This window comes from Leptosomus discolor, chromosome 1, assembly GCF_034619465.1.
Source record: "Leptosomus discolor isolate bLepDis1 chromosome 1, bLepDis1.hap2, whole genome shotgun sequence".
Classification (NCBI taxonomy): domain Eukaryota; kingdom Metazoa; phylum Chordata; class Aves; order Leptosomiformes; family Leptosomidae; genus Leptosomus; species Leptosomus discolor.
The window spans coordinates 117895331-117915797 of record NC_141391.1 but is presented as its reverse complement, the minus strand read 5'-3'; the positions used below and the strand labels follow the sequence as shown (position 1 = coordinate 117915797).

The window sequence follows — 20467 nt, the reverse complement described above, 5'->3', positions numbered from 1 at the left end:
GCTGTGGGGTACCACCCCCCTGCAGCAGCTTAATCCCATCCATCTGCCGCCCCCCAGCCCAGGATTCAGCCCAGAAGTTGCTTTTTTTCTTAAGCACACCCCATCCTAGGCAATTACCATAGCAACCCAAGGACAGACTGTCAGATGCCGATCCTGCCACAGCTCCACTTCTGTCAGGGTACAGCTAAATTACCAACAGACTAATTAGTGTAAGTGGAAGATATATTTTATGGTCTATATTATAAGATCTAAGGTGACAGAAGAGCTGAAGTCGTACCAGTACAAACCAACCATGTTCAGAGCTGTTATTCCCATATCAATCATGAGTAATTACATTTTTATACCAGCCTTTTTACATTTACTGTATTGAGATAGAGCCCTATGAGCACACAGTTTTGTTATCACACAGATCACCAAGCAGCATGTCTGTGCAGCAGCAATGCCACTATTCGTTTACCGAGAAATACTCTCTCCCTTGCCTCAGGAGAGAAATCAAAGTTGCCAGGGTGGAGGAGCGTCATTAAAGATTTTTCAGTCATCTTCTAGTTTTAAAAAGTGTAATATGGGCTGGTGGAAATGGACTCAACTCAGAATTCTTAAACAATCTGAATCCTGGTTTTATTACTAGGCTGTTAGGGGTTGATTAGCAATTTGTTTCCTCCTTCAAGCCCAATTGCTCCATATGTTGAAGTGGAATTTTGACTTTGATTTCTCTCTTTGTAGACTGGATCTAACAGCATTTTTAAGCAAAGCTATAGAAAAGCTAAATAGTAACATCGTCACCATTTACATCATCACTTCAGGTGATCCCAGAGCACTGTCAGAAGATGGCAACGTTCAACTCTGAGCGCCGTGTGTTGCCTGAGCATCCCCTGTTTGCTCTTTGGTTGCCAGCAAACTTAGTGATACGCTTCAAAATTCTGGTGGACACAAATCTGGGGCTCCAATGCCAGACAGAAGAGATTCCTGGTCTCACTCTCCCATCTGCTTTTTCTTCAGCAATATATCCTGGCGGATGTCCCATGTTTTTCAACCTGCAGTTTCACTGGCATGCCAGTTACATTTTCAGGGAAAAGAAAAAAGCCCTTTTCTCTTCTAGATGTGTAGCACAGTACAGTTTCTTTTCCTGCATAACTCGGCAACTCAAAAACGCTTTCTTATAGCAGTGTCATGTGGCCATTACACAGCAACACAGGAGGCTGCATTAATCTGACAATCAGCTTTTAATGTGGGATACCCGCTGCAATGCTGCATGTAGGAGGTGGCATTGGAGTGTTTTCCCGCAGCTCAGCTGAATAGCCTTTTCGATTGCACCCCTCTGGTTTTAGACTATCTTTCAGTGAACCAGAAACAACTGCTGCACTTAATATCTTCTCCTTCCTTGGGTCTATGTCAACAAGGGATCGATATCGCTTCGACTCAGGATAACTATTGAGCTTTGCGTTTATCCTCACCTTGCTCTCTTACAGCTGCTGTCTGCTTTCCAGGGAATGAACAGGGGGTGGGGGAGAAGTGGAGACCTTTCTTCTCCTGCGCCCCACACCTACTCTCTGCCTGGCCATGAACAGTCCAAAGGGCCAGGGGTCCCGCTATCCCCTGCATCTTGGGCTCACTGTCTCACACCTTCTTAGTCCCTGCACCAAACTGCTTGATAGGTAGCCAGCGAGCCAAGGCAAAAGAGACTATCACAAGAGGGACGAGAGCAACGATTTCTCAAATTAAATGATGAAGCTCATTCAGTTTCTCATTTCTATATCTTTTGCCCAGCTCTCCCTGATAAGAGCATGTAACAGACCAAATTTAGAGCCTCTAGATTGCAATCAAATCTATTCACCGCAGTGATCTGAAATTCATGTGGCATGAATGAAGCTGAATTTCTGAGCACTCGTGAATTTTCAGCATGCTGGGGTGAAAGTGCGCAACTGCCTCCATCAGTGACATAGACTACAAACTGCCACAGCAGGCACACATAGTGTGGTTGTGAAGGGGTGAAGGGCAGGGAGTTGTTCCTGCCACGGTGAGGGGTTATTGATGGAGGCAATGATGATAGCTCTGGATGTGTTTGAGAGTCTCCCTGCACTGGGACTGAGCCATAGCTCCTGCTATGGGGAGGGCCACCCTCTTCAATGCACTCATATCACGACCCTCAAGTGCAATGATAGCTGATAGACGCTATAATTAATTTTTAAAGAAGATAACTCACTTGAGAAAAATCGGAGAGAATTCTGAAATCAGAATTGTATTTTACATCCTTGAGCCTGTAAAGCTTCTGTAGGGCAACCAACATCCAAGCCAAATGGTTTTGTCAGAGCACCTAACTTTATTGTAAAAGCCATATTAACATAAATATTGCTCTTTATAATCCTGGGTAAAATAAGCACAATTTATTTTAGAGCACAGTGTATTCTCTTTGAATATTCTCTTTGCTCATCAAATGAAATAGATAGCAGTCCCAGGCTCTTTTTTCCATGGTCAAAAGTGCTGAATCAGCATCCCATGCCCTCAGAACTAGCTACTGACAACCATGACAGCATTAAGTCAGCAAGAATTGAAGTGAGAGCACCAACTCCTATTGCACTTAGTACCAAATGGTCGTCACAATCTGATGAACAGAAAACCAGTCTAGCAACTTGGAAGGTGTGATGTTCAACTCACCATAAAAAGTACGGTTTATTAACTTATTCCTTTAGATTATTCCACAATTACAGGTTCATTTTTAATGTACGTTGGTTTTAATCAAACTTCTTTAGATTTGCATGGGGATCCAGTACAAAAAAATGAAGAGTAGATAGACAAGAATGTTATATATGAGATAGATAAGGAACCTCAGAGTCGCAGTACTGGGGAATCTTGCTCAGTGATGTATCTAACCCTGGAAATAAATGAGAACTGGAGAACAAAAAGGCCAGTTAACAATTAATATACTAATTATAGAACATGAAGCAGCTGTATTCAGTTAGAAACAAATAGCCAAGTAATTGCTAGAAGACTTGGGTCTATGATAGCTGTTTTCAAAGGTGCAGAGTGGTGCCAGAATTCTTCATTCACAGGGCTATGGCATCACCATAATTGTGCCAGATCAGGGGAGTGAGATGGTCAGTACATATCGAGCTAAAAGTGCATTTATGCTGGACTCGGGGTGGACATCAGGCTATCATGTGAGCAAGGAAAATGATCTTTGAATGGAGATGAACACCCCTGAGGTGTACCCGTGAATTCCCCCAACAGAGTTGGAGGTTCACTTGTATTTGTTTTCAGAGCAGCAGGGTCTCGGGAAGGGCTGGGGTGCAGCACTGTCCACTGCTGTTAAAAAATTCACAATGGCAACTTTCAGTCATTTTGGCACAAGCCTTGACACCCATGTTTGAGAAATTGCAACGGTAAGGAAAGAGTCCTTGGGTTCACTAGGAGACAGGAATTGGGGAGCTGAGGTGAGGGCTCTGAGGCTGCTGGGGGTAAAGGAGCCAGAAGGATGTTGGGGACTTGCCTTTGGCTTGCCTCATTGGCTGGGCAAAGGCAGTGCCCAGCCTTGCTCCTGATCTCCACAACCCTGTCTTCCTCCCTCCTTTCTCTCTTTCTGTCACTGCTCACCACGACTAAAAATAGTAGCTACAGGCAGCCAGATCGCATGGGGCTAAGGGCAGGTCGGGAAGGAGAAAATATTGGAAACAGGGTCTGAGCATTGAGTCATCCCAGAGGGGAAGGGGAAGATCTGCAGTCCTGTTTGAGAATGGCTGCAGATCCCCTGGGACTTGTTTTCCAATTAGTAACAAAGTCCATTAACAAACTCTATTTAGAGGTTTTTTTTCACTTAAGTGAAACTTTCCTACATTAATAGCTATCAGTTCTGTCTTGGAGAGTGAATCTGTCAAATTCCATGGATTATACTGTACTCCTGCAAAAAAAAAAAAAAAAAAAAAAAAAAAAAAAGGGAAACATGGCAATATAGTGATTCATGATCAGAAAAAAAAAAGGAGCTTGCCTTAAGCATATCATATGCCTATTTTTTCCAGTCAAAACACCTTGTTGTGGTTTTTTAGTAGTTTTAGTAGTAGTAGTTGTTTTTTGGACTTCAGTTTGCTCTACCAGCAGAAGGAAATTAATCTAGAGAAGCATCAATAGAAAGTTCTTAAAAGGCACTGAGAAGGTAGATGGTAACTTTTCATCAAAGGAACAAAGTAACTACAAGTAATAGAAGGAATATTTAAAACTATGGAGAATAAATCTCTATTACCCTGAAAAACAACTCAGAGTCAACAGTAGAGAATGTCACTGAGAAGACAAACTGGATGCTTACATAGATAAAGGGCATGTTTGGCTTGTTATAATTCATGAAGATTGCCTAAAATTGATTTAACCTCATGTTTCAAAAACTAGATAAATCTCGATTCAGGCAGGGCAGATGACCTCACAGCTGCCTTCTGTGTCATTTCCTGTACTTCAGCTGAGGCTTTGAGGGTCAGGTTCTTGTGTGGGCATGATTGTGGACCAGGAGGAACATGGGCTGTGACCTAACTGGTGCTAATTGGCACCTCATTTTTCAGTAGTGCTGTCAGATCTGGCCCATGAAACAGTGCAGTATGGAGGATTCCCAAGGGTTGTTAATGGCCTTTGCAATAGGCCCAAGCCTTAGAGACTGAACCTGGCTCAGTCATATCTTCCCATAAAAAATCCAGCTTTGCAGACATGACCATTCAGCTTTCTAAGGCAGCATTCCCAAGCATATTCTCCCATCCCTTACACACAAGCACACACACTTCAATGATAGCTATTTTGCTTGTGCAAGGACAGTGAAACACGTATTAAACATTTACTTCTGCAATTTCTTCCTCAGAAATATCCTCTGGGATGTTCTGAAAGAGCTTAAGACATACGAAATAGTCTACACTGCAACATTTAATCCAAACTACATTTATCTACTGCTTACGTAAGAAAACGTCATGATAAAGGTGATGCAGGATGATGTTAATGAACCTTGTCCTACCTCCATTGGGGGGAAGGCATGAAGAACTAGAACTTAGGCAGACAGCAGTTTGAACAGGCTCAGCACCTTTGATGTTGAAAACAAGAGATTGCTTCCTACAGTCACCATCTGCCCAAGCTCTGAGACACCAAATCAGTTACCAGGAATTGTATTAACACATCGAAGAAGCTGTTTATGATCTTTGCAATAGTCTTAAGAAATATCCTTTGTACAATTGAGTTCAATGATGTCTGAACCCTGGCTGTAGCTAAGTGCTCTTAGGATGTAGACATTGACAGCAATCTGCTGCAGGACAGAAGGACCAGCTCAAGCATTTGTACAATCTTCAGTCTGGAAGGCAGGACAATAAGGTCCTCCCCACATTCTCACTCACCCTCATTTTCATCAAATTTGGGCTGTTATTGTAATTAGAAACTGAAGGTTTTGGGTATGTCTTTCAGTGGCCAGCTGAATCAACTGGTAATTTGATGCTTATCAGGGGTATTATGGTCTATTGCCTGTTGGTCTTTTCCTTTCATTCGCTTACTTGACAGGAAGAATGATGGTCTCAAGTACTGCATCACTATTACCTTGAAGCACACATCCCCAGGTTTTCGTTTCTGCACACAGGAGTTTTGACAGATGTAGCACGAAGGGTGGCACTAGAGGGAGCTCCTGCAGCATCACCCACCTCAGAGCCCCCAATCCGAAATCAGGCCCAGAGCACAAGATTTGCTTCTAAAATTGTAAGGTTTGGATTGTGGGTTGGTTTACTACTTATTAACTTCTATGCATATTTGAATAACATTTTCAAATTTTCTTTTGCTGCTATGGACTCTAGAATTGCCAGTGTCGGACCTGCTCCTGCCAACAGCTCCTATTACTGTCTGGTTCTAGGAACTGAGACAGTCCATTACCTAAATGTTTATAGAAAAATAAAAAGCAACCCAAACGCCATGGATATCTTAGTTCTAGAAAAACTGCTTCAAAAGCTTAATTGAATTTAAAAAAAAAAAACAACTTCCAAATACTAAACTTTTGCTCTTATTGAGATTCAACCATCCTTTTAATCAGAAAACCTATAGCTAAGCCTCTGGAATTAAAGTTAATATTTAGCCTTTAAATAAGAGATCCTTTAGGAATAATGTGCTTATTGGGAAAAATTGCTTATTGTTTGAAAAAAAGACATTTACAAGATTGTAGCTTTTGTTTTATATTGCATGCTCTGTGCTGCCAATGGCTATGACTAAAGTAAAAGTGGCAGAAGCAACTTTTTTATTTTTAGAGACAGACATCCACAGTGATGATTTATAAAACCTCTCTAGTGAAGACAAAGATAACCTTTCCATATACTTGAGAAAGAATTTGTTTTCAAAAGGCAAAAGTTAGTAATTTCTAAATAAAAAGTCAGGCTTCTGTAGAAACACCACAGTCATTCTTTTTTGGAAGCAAATACACCTCAAATATCATCTACAGAGGATGTAACAACTGAATCAAGCCATGTATTACTCTGTGACGATCACAACTGCTCGGGATCTCTGCCTGTGGAAGAGATCCACCATTGCAAAAGATGCCATATAGAACAGAAACCCAGCTTTATTCCTCTTACTGCTAACAGCTAAAGTAGAGCAGACAACCCTTCTTTATATACACTAAGTACACTATATATTTACTGTATAGTTCTTTAAAATCTAGGGAGAGGAGTACTGTTCTATTACAAAAATTCAAGGCTAATTTATATGCGATAGTGAAAATATTGCTCAGTGCAGTGCTATGAGCAGCAAGGTTTGAGTAGTTCTAGACCACTCCCCAAACTAGTAGTTCTAGACCACTCTAGTTCCCTGCTCCCCAAACAGGTACACCACAAAAATTATAAAATATTCTTTGATTTCTTGCTGGTCTAAGAATGCTTTCCCAAAATGATATGTCATAAGGAAAAACTAATGTTTTGCTCCCTTCTCCAACATGAAAGCCACTTAGTCCCTTCTCCTTGTGTCACCAGAAAAGACAAATACCCATATCAGCCATTACTTACTTCCACTCCATACCTTAAAAAACAACCAACCAACCAACCTTGATTTCTTTCACTCTCTCTTGTTCACAGTGGATGTGTTCTCAAACACTTACCAGATTTCCATCCTCTGTTGCACCGACCTCCTCTGGGTGTGAAGTTTCCCATTTTCCACAACACTGCAGTGTTCTGAAACCTCCACTCCTCTCAGCACCCGCTGCCTCTAAAATCTTCTCTCCTACATGGTTATTTTCTCCTTTCCTAAATTCACTTCACTGGATCACTTGCAAAGCTTCTATACTTTGCTCTTCCTCAGTAATTTCCTGTCACCTTCTTATTAAAGAAAAAAAACAAAAAACAAACAAACAACAAACCAACCACCCTGTCTTCTCCTCACACTTCTTCTCTCCCCTCATGTTATTCTTGCATTGCCCAAGTGTCTTTAGTGCTACTGCTGGCTGAGTTCTGAGTTCCATATTATTCCCATTTCTCTTCCCTCACAAATCTCTCTTCATTCTCCTCAAACAGTTTTAGTCTTCCCATCTCCCTCTGTTTCTGTGATTTATATCCCTTCCCCAAGTCCTTTCAACCTGCCTGCATTGTGAATCGGGATATCAGAATGTTGTGATAATGTTATTTAGACTTTGGTGTGGGGAATTCTTTTTGTTGATGTAAGCAAAGTTTGTGAAGATTGATAATGAATGTATATTTTAATGATTACATGTTAATGAAGCCTCCGGTACCCTCATCCGATTGAGAATTCTTCCTGGCATCCTGTAATTCCCAATGGAGCCTCTCAGCATCTGCCATCCTTGGCAAGAACAGCCATTGAGTGAAGCTGCTCTTTTGCCTGCTCTGTTTTCCTTCCTTCACTTCCTCTTCCCCCTTGCCACCCAAAAATGTATGGAGGAACAGCATAGTTTGCAACACAGACTGAACTGCCCTCCTTCCCAAATAACTACCTCCTGGGAATTTTCAGATTAATGTTTCTTTGCACATTTTCTCTATTCTAAATCCAATGGAAATTCAGATATATCCGCTGTTGTTGCAAACAACACGTACTCACGGATCTACTAGCAAAACATAACTGTTTCACCAGCACTACAGGGTCAGGCACAGAGAATGTGAAGTGGCACTATAGTAAGAGCGATGGAGAGAATTTTGTGTATGTATGTGTGGGTTCTGACCATGGAAATGCAAGAACTGAGAGGCACGGGGCCTCAAAGTCACAGAGAATCCCACTGTAAAAAATAATAGTATTTGTCACTTCACAAACATTGTAAGAAAGGCGGCAAATGAAGGCAATAATGAGGTTATAGTTACAAGGTGAAAAATCAGTGGCTGCACAAAGAAAGAACACAAAACTACTTAAAACAACCAAATCTTTTAATTAGAAAGCAACAAACATGCAAACAGCAGGTATAGAAATTTATTTGAACCAACGTTTTTGCTATAATGAAAGTTATTTTAAAACATTGATCCAAGCTCCCACATTTGCAGGTTAAGGAAAATATTGCACTTTGCATCTTCTAGCACCCCTCATACATGGCAAAACATTTTAAAAACATTTTTGCTTATTTAACTTGCACACTCTCCCAAAGTCATGCACACAGTCATTCAAAAACAAAAGGTTAGGTTATCCAAAAGCAATACCTTAGAATTGCACTAAAGCTCTGTAAGGAAAAATATAATTAATGTCTTATACAAATTCCATTAACATCTAGGTGCTTCCACATGAGTGCCAGTTACTCTTCATCTTCGTTTTCATTTTCCTGTCCAGATCCTTCTGATCTGTCACCTTCCAATCGGTCTGTAAGACACAAAGATTTAGTAAAGAGAACTTCTAAAGTTTTCAGGCTTTGGTAAATATTTACAGTGCACTATCTCCCTGGGTTATTACACAACACACAGTGGCTGTGGGTTATACGGTAAAAGAAAGTCTGTACGGATTGACAGCAGAGATTGGGTAGAAATGTTACCACAACAAAGAACAGGAGAAAAGCCCTAAAGTATTTCCAGGCATAAAAGCAAAATTTGTGTACAAAAGGAGAAACGTTGTAGCTGCTGACTGGCTGTCAAGCACAGGAAAGATGAATGCAAGCACAATATTAAAAAGAGATGGTGAATACAAAGGATTGAAACACTATTCTGCAGAGCTAAAACTAGAATAGCTGCAGCTAGAAATTTGTATACTCCAGAAAACTGGGGAATCACTATCTGTATACATCAGAAAAAGTATCTTTTGCTGTAAATGTTTAGAGAAAGGCAGATACAGGAAACGTGTGAGGGAACATGATTGGCTCAAGATCTATCACTCAAACAACATGCACTGTCAAGTTAAAAAATACTCCACCCAGCCATAACACAGATTTTTTTCTGAAACTGTTGTAACTCAAGTGTTGGCCAGTCATTTTTGTATTCTACTCCAATGAAATCACAACAAATGAAGAAAAAAAATTGAACTAATATATTCAGTTACAGCAGTGGGGAGGCAGACCACTGGGCTGGATAAAGTGTCATCCTCCTGGCTCCCCAGTTCTCACAGATCAGCACAAGGTGGAAGAGAAGCAGCAGCTGCTGCCAGGCAGAACTTTCTTCCTACCTCATCACTATAAGCCCACTGCTCTGCTCAGCCAGTGCCAGAGTCCCCCAGATATCTACAGTCACTTTCATCTGCAGTTCTGTTAGGTTTGCGCCCCATACGTCATACAAGCCTCTCAAAACTTCATTGCCTTGCTTCCTACCCAGTATGATGTCTCTCCATTGACCTACATCTTCAATATCAACCCGCTGCAGTCAGCTTCCTCAGCACCAACATCCAGGAACACCCAACTGCCAACAACGATTCTCCATGCAACCCCATGTATCACCACCTTCAGCCCCTAGGGAACTGCTCCTTTGCTGAGGGGACATCCTAGTACCTGCTGCCTCAGGAAGAGCTACCAGTAGCCTCATTAATATCTCCTACAGTCCAGTACCTTCACACTCTCCTTTGCTCCTAGACAATTCCAAGCCCACAATGGCAGTCAGTTTATCTTATGACTCATTCCAGTCATCTGCAGTAGCTTTCCCATTACACAGCACTCACCTTAAAGATCGTTCCTTCGTAAAGAAAGTATTTTTCAACATCTAATTAGTACTCCATTACAAATAAGCTATTTCAGGATTGATAGTATGGTAACATCTAAAATACATTTTGCTATGTTCTTCCTCTTTGTTTTGAGGCAAAAAACAACAACAGCAAAAACGTTGTAAGTCTCACACTAAAGCAGCAATTCCTAAGTACTTCTGTTAAGTGGACCTTGAACAACACTTGAATCTTCTCACCAACCCCAAGTGCAGCCACACTCAGTTGAACATCTTGATGGTTGCCCAATCCATCTGCTATTTCATAGACCAATGTGGTAGACAAGCTCTTCAGAAGTCTCTCACCTGCTCTTATATGATTCAACGAAGCCAACATTCGTAACATGAAAGAAGCTGGAACAGTAATAGTGTTTCTGGTCTCTTCCAGCATTAATTCATTACGTGTTATAACCTGGAGGCAGGGAAGGGGAAAAAACAGTATGAAAAATAAACACAAAATTGTACTGCATCAGTGTGGGTTTGTAGATACAAAGTTCCAATGCAAAAGGCATTTACAGAGTCCAAAATTACAGTAAGGGAGCAATATTTTAATAATTACTATCAAATGCAGTTACACCAATTGTATATGGTAAGAAAAGTCAGACAGTGGACTCTGCCTACAGATATTTAATTGTCTGTCTAAAGAAGGTTCTAGTAAGATCATCGTTCCATTATCCACATGCATGGGAGATATTAAGACAAGCAACTGAGAAAAACTTTTGGAAATGAGATCTTGCATAAAATAAGGAGGACTGATGAGAGAAAGTGCTGTGACAGATGGCAACTGTTGTGGAGAGCAAAGTTCTAGCACCAGCACCATCCAAGCATGTGGGAAGGAAAAGAGATGAGGTTACCCTAAACTCCTACCTTCATGCTGCTTGAAAATTTTAGAGAAAATCGAAGGAACACAAGCAATTACTCTATCCCAGTTCAGGAACATTCTTCAGCTCCATAATTCTTTCTAATCAGATCTACAGCTTGCCTCTAAATTACTTCAAAGAGCCCGCTCCTACTGTCTTAGTTTCAAGGAGAATAATTCACTAATGAATACTTCTAGCTCTTTTGCTTCCTTCCTTCCTTCCAGTACTTCCTTGCCATCCTACTTGCGTTGCTGTTAAGTTCTAACCCCAAACCTTATCTTGTCTCTCAGCTTTTAGACTACGTTCTTTTGTTATCACTAAGCACAAAAATTTCTTTAGGTGGAGACAAGTTCTGACCACTATTCAGTCCTTCCTCCCAGATCAGCTGCTGTCAGGTGGAAAAGTAATGCATTTTTTTTTCTCCCTGAGACTCCTTCTCAAGCCTGCTCCTCTTGTAAGGAACATGTTCTTGCAAATGTCTGCCATGGCCTTCTCCTAGCCAAACCAAAGCACCCCTTTTCTATCATGCTCATCTATTTATGAGGCACTTTGCACAGCTGATCACTCCTTAAAAAGACGAAAATTGAGAAGACAGCAGGCTGCCATTTTTTCCTGTTTCACCTCCTGTTTCTCCAGTGCATCATCAGTAACACTCTTTTGACAGCCTGCTTCAGAGGTTTGTTCCCATCCCCCCCTGTCTTTTCCCATTCACTAAGGTCATGGCCTTTCTTAATTTTAAATTGCTTCTATATCTATACTGAACTTCCCCCAAACAATGCTTTCCCTCTAGACCTTCACTTCTATGGCAAATTCAATGTAGGACACTTACTGTATCCAAACTTAACATTGTGAAAACTATTTTATTTCTATGAACCTCTCCTGTCCTCTACAGAGGTATTTCAATACAGGTATTAAATAAAAAAAAAACAAACCCCAAAACAAACAAAAAAATAAATGGAAAATTACAAACTATACCATGGTCAAATTTTCCAAAAGTTCTAAACTTTTTATTAAAGCAAAAATAATTATATCTCTAAATGATGTTGTTATCAAGTAACAAAAGTATCAGTACGATAATTACTTTTAGCACACATTTACGTTTAGCAATATTTCTGAACTCCCAAGGCTCCAAAACACATCATAGATTAAAACTATCACACAATATACAAAGAAGCATCACTTCGCTCAGTGTTAATACTGCTAAAATAATGGGAAAGGTTCAAAACTCACAAGTGGATGGTTTGAGGTTTTTTTCAGGGGAATGGGAGAGTGGTGGCTAAGGATTGGGGGTTTGTTTGTTTTATATACAGCATTAATACAGAGAAACAATAATTAAAAAAACCCCAGTCTACTATATCCCTGATGTCCAAGAGATTGCACAAAAACACTGCAAACTATCCCACAAGCAAACTTGCTGTAATGTATTACTTACAGAGAACATCTAACATTTTAATAAATTAAGTTAGGTAAATCACTAAAATATGATTATTCAGCAGTCAGCTATATGATCATCATAGGCCAGCTGCTATATATATTGCTATCGCTTTGAGGGTATGAAAACAGTGTGTTACATACCTTTACCTATGGACTTGTATAATTGATTTGGCTTGCGATGTTTGCTTTATTCCATGAATTTCCCAGTTTGCAATTTTAACCTTAACTCCCTTTTATGCCACAGAATATTTAATAAGATTGATTTCTGCACTCCTGTTATTCTGTATATCATTGTATTTCCTTCAGTTAATTTGTTTCTTTAAACACAGGCACTACCTTCATTTCTTAACTCCTGCCAGTTTTTCTTCTATATCCAACTGTTCATACTTTTTCCAGCTTCTTTCATGTACATAATACCAGATGATACCATATCCTTTCTAGGAGAGTTAATGAAATACAAAGTGCCTCTGCGTGCTGCCAATGATATGAAAGTTAGCTGTTGTAAAGGGCAGCTTTTTATTTGTAGCTCATTTGTTGAGCATTAAATAACTCCGTGAATTCAATATCAGTAATTCGCACCAAAGACTTTTATAGAATTGGAAGATGCAACATTACTGTGAAAAAGGAGGAGAAGTTCTTACCTCATCTGCAAGTTTCCTGTTAAAAATCTTGGATTCTTCCAATGGCGACCAAATTTTTATATCATAATCAATACCCGAAGAGGCCAGAACTAGAAGTGAGCAATAGTAATTCCAAATTAAATGTGTTATATCTTTACCACTGTTTCCTGCACTTAACTGGAGTTGAAGAAAAATACTTCACTTGAAGCATTTATTTGCAAATGTCAGTTCCCATGCTGAACATACAACTGTGTAATTACTGTCTCCATACAAGATCGGAGCTATAGATTGTGTATTTATAGCTCTCTATGTATATATGAAGAAAACACATGGAAACTTCAAGAGCCTCCTTTTTTAAATAAACAAAAAGGCACCAGAACATACATAAGAAAGGAAGAACAAACCCAGCCACTACTAATATATTTCTGCTGATGGCCTGATAAGTGTATGCATTAATAAGGAAGCCTTAGGATTTGTAGACCCAGATATGAAGACAGAAGCAAGATAATTTTAAACCTATTTTGACATTTGATAATTCCAGTGTATTTCACAGAATCACAGAATGTTAGAGGTTGGAAGGGACCTCGAAAGATCATCTAGTCCAACCCCCCTGCCAGAGCAGGACCAAATTTCATGTAAGTTTATTTGATATTCAAATATAAAAACAATGGATGCTCTTATAAACACTTGTTAAAATACAGAAACCAAAAAGTTGTAGAACATTCTCTAGATCATTGCACAAAACACCTATGGGAATAAAAATTGCATAGAAAGATCTCAGTAACTGGAAAAACTGTAAAGATTAATTGTACCACAAGAAGGATGACCTCTTCATTACATTTTCAGTGTGTGACAGGAAGACAGTCACACTCCATCAAGGAATCAGTAAAGCTACAGGGCATTTTGAAAGGGGCTTCCAAAAGAAGTGTCCAACCTAGCCAGACACTCCAGATACATACAAGAACACGATTTCAACTAAGTATTTAAAAGTTTAAGGCTTATCCAATGTATGGCAATTCTCTATGTGTCCACAAACTGTCTGAAAAAAAAACCCAGCCTCTTCTGGTATTATTATAGCAACTTCATTTGCTTATTTATTTACAGCTGCCTGTTGCTCTACAGCCATGTAAACTATGAAAAAAGAAATAAACATGAATACTTTCTTTGAGTGTGTCAGAAGCTACAGAATGGTTCAGATTTTCCATCTGCATGTCACATGACATGATTCCTTCTACTAATTTGGTCCATCTTTTCTATAAATATTTTCCCCTAAATATAAATTAATAGAATTTCTATGAATTTTATTCCTTCTTCTAATCTCAAAGGCAGTGAGACTGAGACACCCACTTCACTCAATTTTTTTTGAACAGAGCCAAGTAGAGACCAGATTCCAATATTAATTCCCGGTGTTGCTGGCATTTCAGTGACCTCATACTGCCCTCATTAGGGTCACAGAAAACACTAAATGTATTAAGGGGAGCAAGAAATGGAGATGCTTCTTACTACATCTTAACTTTCTATAAATACTATATCAGCAATGTTTCCATTCCAAGATGTTGTTGAGTAAAGAGGATTTTAAGGGCAAGACAAAATTAAAAGCATTATTATCTAATTTATATGGGAAAAAAAATGAAGAGTAGTTCCTTAATCATTACAATGCTCTGTTGAGCAAAGAATTTAAGATTGAGCTTTAAAATGCTTTACTACAGAGAACCTGAACAGGCAGACTGTAAAAAATTATCATCTTACTTGGGTCAAACGGATGAGGCTGAAGACAGTTCACCACATGATTATCAGCTTCCAGCAGCATGAGATGTTCAGCAGTATGTCTATCCCATATAAAAATATGGCCACAGTCTGAACCACTCATGACAAAGTTAGATCCCCAAAAATTTGCTTCCTTTATCTGCAGTAAAAACAAAAATAACAATTACTTTATAAGACTAGCTTGGAAAGCACATCAAAGGGCATAACTCCCATTTCTGCAATAATGCTGTCCCTGAAGCAAGAGTTCTGCAAATGCAGAAAAAACCATTTAAGAAAAATTTAAAGGAAACATTTAAAGAAAAATGATCAAAAAAAGAAAATTCAGAGGGTTGAAGATCTCCAGAGCAAAGTGGCTGCTAAAAGAAAAAGGGAGAGGAGTTGGGGCAGACCAAGCAGTTTGGAAATAAACAACAGCAGATTTGTCACTTTCCAAAGTGACAAGAATGATACTGGAGACAAGGGTGCTGTCCCTCAGGTGGGGTCCGGTACCCGATGTGCAAAGCCAGTCGTACACACAGAGCAGAGGTATTTATTTATTTTCAAGTCTGCACAGAAAAGGGCGTTAAGTGGAATTTCCACAAAGCTAGCACACCTCATTGTTTCACAATACAGTTTATATATGGTTTACAGTTACATAACTTATTTAATTATTAGGCATGTTCAGAAGGTATTTGTTATGCTCTCTGCTCTAAAACAAAAAATATAAACTAAATTAGTTAGCTTATACATTTTCAAAGATATTTTCCTCAGAAACATGTTTTTACTGATTGAGTTGTTCTTGCCTAAATCACATATATTAGTCTAAACAAGACTATCTGGTGGAACTTTCTGGGTTAGGATGTTTACTTTTTATCAGTTTGGCAGTTTTATTCTTGTTCAAAGGAATAGGCATTAGTAAGGTATGCATTGCTGATAGACCACCTGGTCCAGTGGACAAAACAGACCCTGAATCTTGTGAAAAACAGTACTGCAGTCTGGAATTTGAGAAAGGAACTCTTGCTAATAGACCACTTGGTCCATCAGACAAAACAATAGGCCCTGGATCTTGTGAAAAACAAGGCCTGAAAAAAAACCCCCACAGAACCAAGGTTTGCAAGTCTTATGAGAATTTTGTGAAAAACAAGGCCAAAAACCAAAGCCAAAAAACAGGGCCAGACTTGGGAAAGAAAAGGAAGGAAAACCACCAGCACTAATAGAGAGAAAAAGAAGGAAAAAAAATATTTTCTTTACCTGCTGTACATCAGGGGTATGTGAAACATTTTTGGGAAGAGTTCAGTAAGTTGAAGAGAGTGACAGGCTAATCCCTTGTGGGGATTTTCCATTTACAGAGGAAGAAGAGATGAGACAGAATCTTATGAAAACTGGGGGGTGGGAATTAACTGGGTCTGACAGATAAAAAGGGGTCATGAAATCAAACTTAGGTATTTTTTCTACCCCCTCTAATCAAACAAATAAGAACTATGACTTCTTAGTCCAAGGCCAAAATTAAAGTTATAAGCCACTGCACAAGGAAGGCATCTGGGTAGAAGTGACCCTTCAGCTTCAGCTACTACAGTAATAGTAGACAAAAATAGAAGCATCTCTCCTGCAAGTGGAACGGATAGTATCACAGTTTTCTTGATACAGCGATGATGCACTCTATTCTATGTGGTTGATGCTGTCATTATGTTTTTGAGGTATCTGAGCACCTTTGCAAAAATACTTGAAGTCATATGGCTGACGATTGTCACGTATCCATAGTGTTCCCATGCTATTAGCAGAGTACATGTAATACATTGCCAACATGGACTATTATTTTTTTTTTTAGGGGTTTTTGTTTTTTTTTTTTTGAATACACATGTTGCTGTGTATAAATTTAGAGAGCAAGGTAAAACCTAGCTTGCAAAGGCAATGAGTTGTTTGAGAGCCTACTGTTCACACTGAAGGTCATTCTAGCATCTCGGGCCAGTTTATAGAATTTTACTTTGCACTGACTGGACCAGCATCACACAAGTTACATTAATTTTTAAATTACTTACTCATAGGAAATTATAACTGGATGATCTTTGGTTTTGGCCTACAGCTAACTCCTCTATAATCTTCTTGATAACACAGTAGTTATAACTGGGTTGTAAATAAAGTATAAGTGGGTTATAATTGGCTGTAAATAAAACACGCAAGGAAGACTTCTCTGGTTGGAGAACTGTACATTCGAAGCAGGAAATTCTATACCTCTGAGAATAACATAGTAATTTTTACTAGAAAGATGCACGAATCACTTAAGATTTTTTTCATAAACCTAAAAGGTGGAAGGAAATTCACAAACACAGCAATATGAGCACATCTGTTTGTGAGTGAACACAACTGGGCTGGACACACCATTGACTGCAGGGTATTGCAGAAAGACCCAAGGTCTTTGAGAAGGCTTCCAGAAAACCAGCTGCTTCTTGCTGCAAATGTATAGTTTTTTGCAGTGCCTCGCAGTCAGTGAAGTGCTGCAGACAGCGTGCGCTTGGGCTTTTCCCTTCTGGCAGCTTCTCCAGGAAGCTCTGACAGCACCAAGGGAGGCTGACAGAAGGCTTCCTTTGGAGCAGGGGGACCGTCTCCGCAGAGACAGCAAAGGCTTCTGTCATGTTCTGCCTTTCTTCCCCTGCCATCAACGCACAGGCTTCTCTCAATACAATGAAGAAAGGAATAACATCATCCTCTGGGTAAAAGGAAAAGGGGGGGGTTTAGGGAACTGTATGCTCATGTTTTAGGCTAGTATACTATATAATGGTTCATTACATCATTTATTTCCCTTTCCTTGTGTGTAGTGTTATAATTCAGTAGGTATTTAAACCTACTGTCTTAAGCGCTATTGAATGCTATTCATGGTCTCATCAGCATTATTGTTCTGGATACTCATTTGCTAACAATGCTGTGAACAGCCCCCCAATGAAGTGGCCATCTCTCCGCTCAAAATGGCTAGACCATCTTGTCCCTGATTTTGAGAATTAAAGAAAATAGCAGATACAGTCAATGACAAGATAGCTAACTTGACACGTACTTGACTTGAAAAAGTCTTTGGGAGACAAAGCGAGTCAATAAATCTGAATATTTTTCTCCTCTTTGTTCCCGTACCTCTCCCCAAAACAGGGTATTTTCATAGAATTATAAGAATAATGTATTATTCGCTAATCATTTATACGTATTAGTTATACTTTTGTATGGCTTAATATATTTATAATTTATAGGAAATTATACTATTTTTATCTCTTAAATGTTATTTATTTATAAATAATTGCTTGTGTAGTAAATGCTGTATTGTTTATTAATTCTGTATTTACTAATTCAGTGGGAAAATCCAGACTCCTTGAGTGCAGTCTCATGAGTTTTGGAACTGAAGGCAACTGAAGCAGTTAGTCCTATGGAACAGAGCAGTGTTACAATGAAAATGATTGTGTACTTGACAGAGAAATTGCAGGCCAGGAAAAAGTGGCAGTAGTATCATATATCCATTTCCTTGAAATATAATGTTGTATTATTCTACACCTGTTAGGTTCAACATACTCTTATGACTACAGCCTGAAAGAACGTGGCTAATTTGATTTCTGAGCCAAGAAAAGCCACCCTAGAGTATTTTTTTTTCAAGAAGGAACTATTAGGTTTGTTAAATGTAGAATAATCTTTCCATGCCAAGGCCTCTCTTGCCCTCCCTTCCTAAATTGATGTAATCCAAACAAAGCCAAACAATTAGTCTGAGCAAACAAGAATTGGTCACTTCCTTCACTAATGATTACAATCTTCAGAAATCACTTCTGATTTTACTTGGAGTAGGACATCAAAATAACCATTGTTAAACTATTTAAAGTAGGAACAGGCTAGGCAGCAGTATCTTTTCCCGTTGCTGTCCTACATCACCTACAGGGTGAGAGGTTAGATGGGGTGGCAGAGGAAGCAGGGACATTGCTTCAACGACAGCGTAAACTGAAGTCACAAGATGTGAGCTGAAAGCTCCACAGTAGTCTAATGTTTGTGATGGAGAAGAGAGTCTGGAAGTTAAAAATTTAATTCTACACACAAGATTATACTTTAAACAGTTACCAGTACCTCTCATGACCTCTTTAAATTGACACACACTAGGCAAAAGAGATACTTATGTAAACAGAAGTTTCCTATGCAGCAGCTTTCAGAGTTCACACAGATGATGTCCAGTGTTTGAAGTTCAGCACAGAATCATTTCCTAATTTTGGTATTTAAGAATATCTCTGGCATAAGGGACAGAATTTTGAGTTTGAGACCATTTACATGGAATTCTACTATGGAATTATTTGCCAAGTAACACATCATAATAAAGCTCTAAAGAGGATAGCACTTGCATCCTTATCTTGCTTTTTTGCATATTTTTATCAGAAAATGCACTGGAGAAAAGGACAGAGACATTGTCTTGCTCTGTTCTCTGCCCCAGCTATCTTGATTTAAAAATCACCATAATAAAGAATCGTATTAGTGAGCTGAACCCTTACCACTGTTAAAAATATGTACTTTATTTCGAACTTGAGTACATCCAGTTTTAAATTTCAGGCTCACTAGATCTTTTGTCTATAGAGTATGTATTAATGATTGACATCAGTGCAGTAAAGTCATCTTGATGTCTAAAAATAAGCCAGAGAAACTGCATTCCTGGATTCTGTAGTGAAAGGTGTATTTCAAATACATTCATCATTTGTCTTATAGCTCCTGTTAATGTATAATATATATTAATATCTATTAAGAGGGTAATATATATATATTATCCTGTTAGAAGTACATCTAAATTATCTCCAATAATAAATAACTGTGTATTTTATTTCTCAGGACTTCTTCCTGCTTCCTTTGTATTCTCTTATGTAACTGCTGATTTTACATTTCCAATATTCATAAAACCTAATTTTACCACCACATAAGTTAACAGAATTGAAATTCCCATTTAAAAATTTTGTTTCAAACTCATGTACACACTCACTTCTACTGTATGCATACACAACTAACTTATTAGTTACACACAGATACTCTATTGAAGAAAAGTTTCTTTAAAGTCAACATTTTAGAAGGGGGACTTGGATTGAGTGGAACAGAGGAAGAATGGTGTATATCTGGAGGGAAAAATAGCGAGGAAGAGACAGAAGAGACAAAGAGCTGAAGGCACATGGAAAATGACAAATTTTGAAGAAAAAGAAAGGGAGTTTGGGCTCACAAAGGCCTTTTTTTCCTCTAAGACCTAAAGAGAAACAGGAAATCCCACCCCCTATCATTCCACTACCATCACACTCCCTGCTGCCATACTTTCAGGTCTGTTTCATGAAAAACTGGTAACACTTGGGACTCCAATGACATCATTTGAGTGGTGGAGATAAAAACATTCCAACCCTGCCAATAGTGCAAGCAAACATCAATATAATGCTGCTTATCTTTTGCTTTTGGACAATGTAAGAATTACACTTAAAATGTGCTTATTAAAAAAAAATAATTAAGATTGCCAAATTAAGTTCTCAAAAGTAAGGAAGTACCAAAATTATTCAGTTTGTCTGTATAGCCTTAATTCACTGTCCTTTTATATATATATTTTTTTATATATATATATGTGTGTGTGTGTGTGTTTGGATGTATATATACATACACACGTTAAAATAGTTCATGTTATTGACAAGACAACTTTATCCCTGGGCCCCTCAGCTATGTAGGA

The 20467-nt window shown here is 38.8% G+C and overlaps 1 protein-coding gene across 3 annotated transcripts in view; it reads right to left on the bottom strand.

The window, feature by feature from the left end:
- Positions 1–8441: 8441 nt before the first annotated feature.
- DCAF6 (DDB1 and CUL4 associated factor 6) overlaps positions 8442–20467 on the bottom strand; it is a 90529-nt gene continuing 78503 nt past the window's right edge. For all 3 annotated transcript variants that reach the window (XM_086463229.1, XM_086463234.1, XM_086463244.1), the window contains 4 exons: positions 14764–14920; positions 13036–13124; positions 10407–10512; positions 8442–8784 (listed from right to left, as the gene is read on the bottom strand). In XM_086463229.1, the coding sequence (XP_086319355.1) occupies positions 8720–8784; positions 10407–10512; positions 13036–13124; positions 14764–14920 (417 nt within the window). In that variant the 3' untranslated portion in view covers positions 8442–8719. The remainder of the gene's footprint in view (positions 8785–10406; positions 10513–13035; positions 13125–14763; positions 14921–20467) is intronic.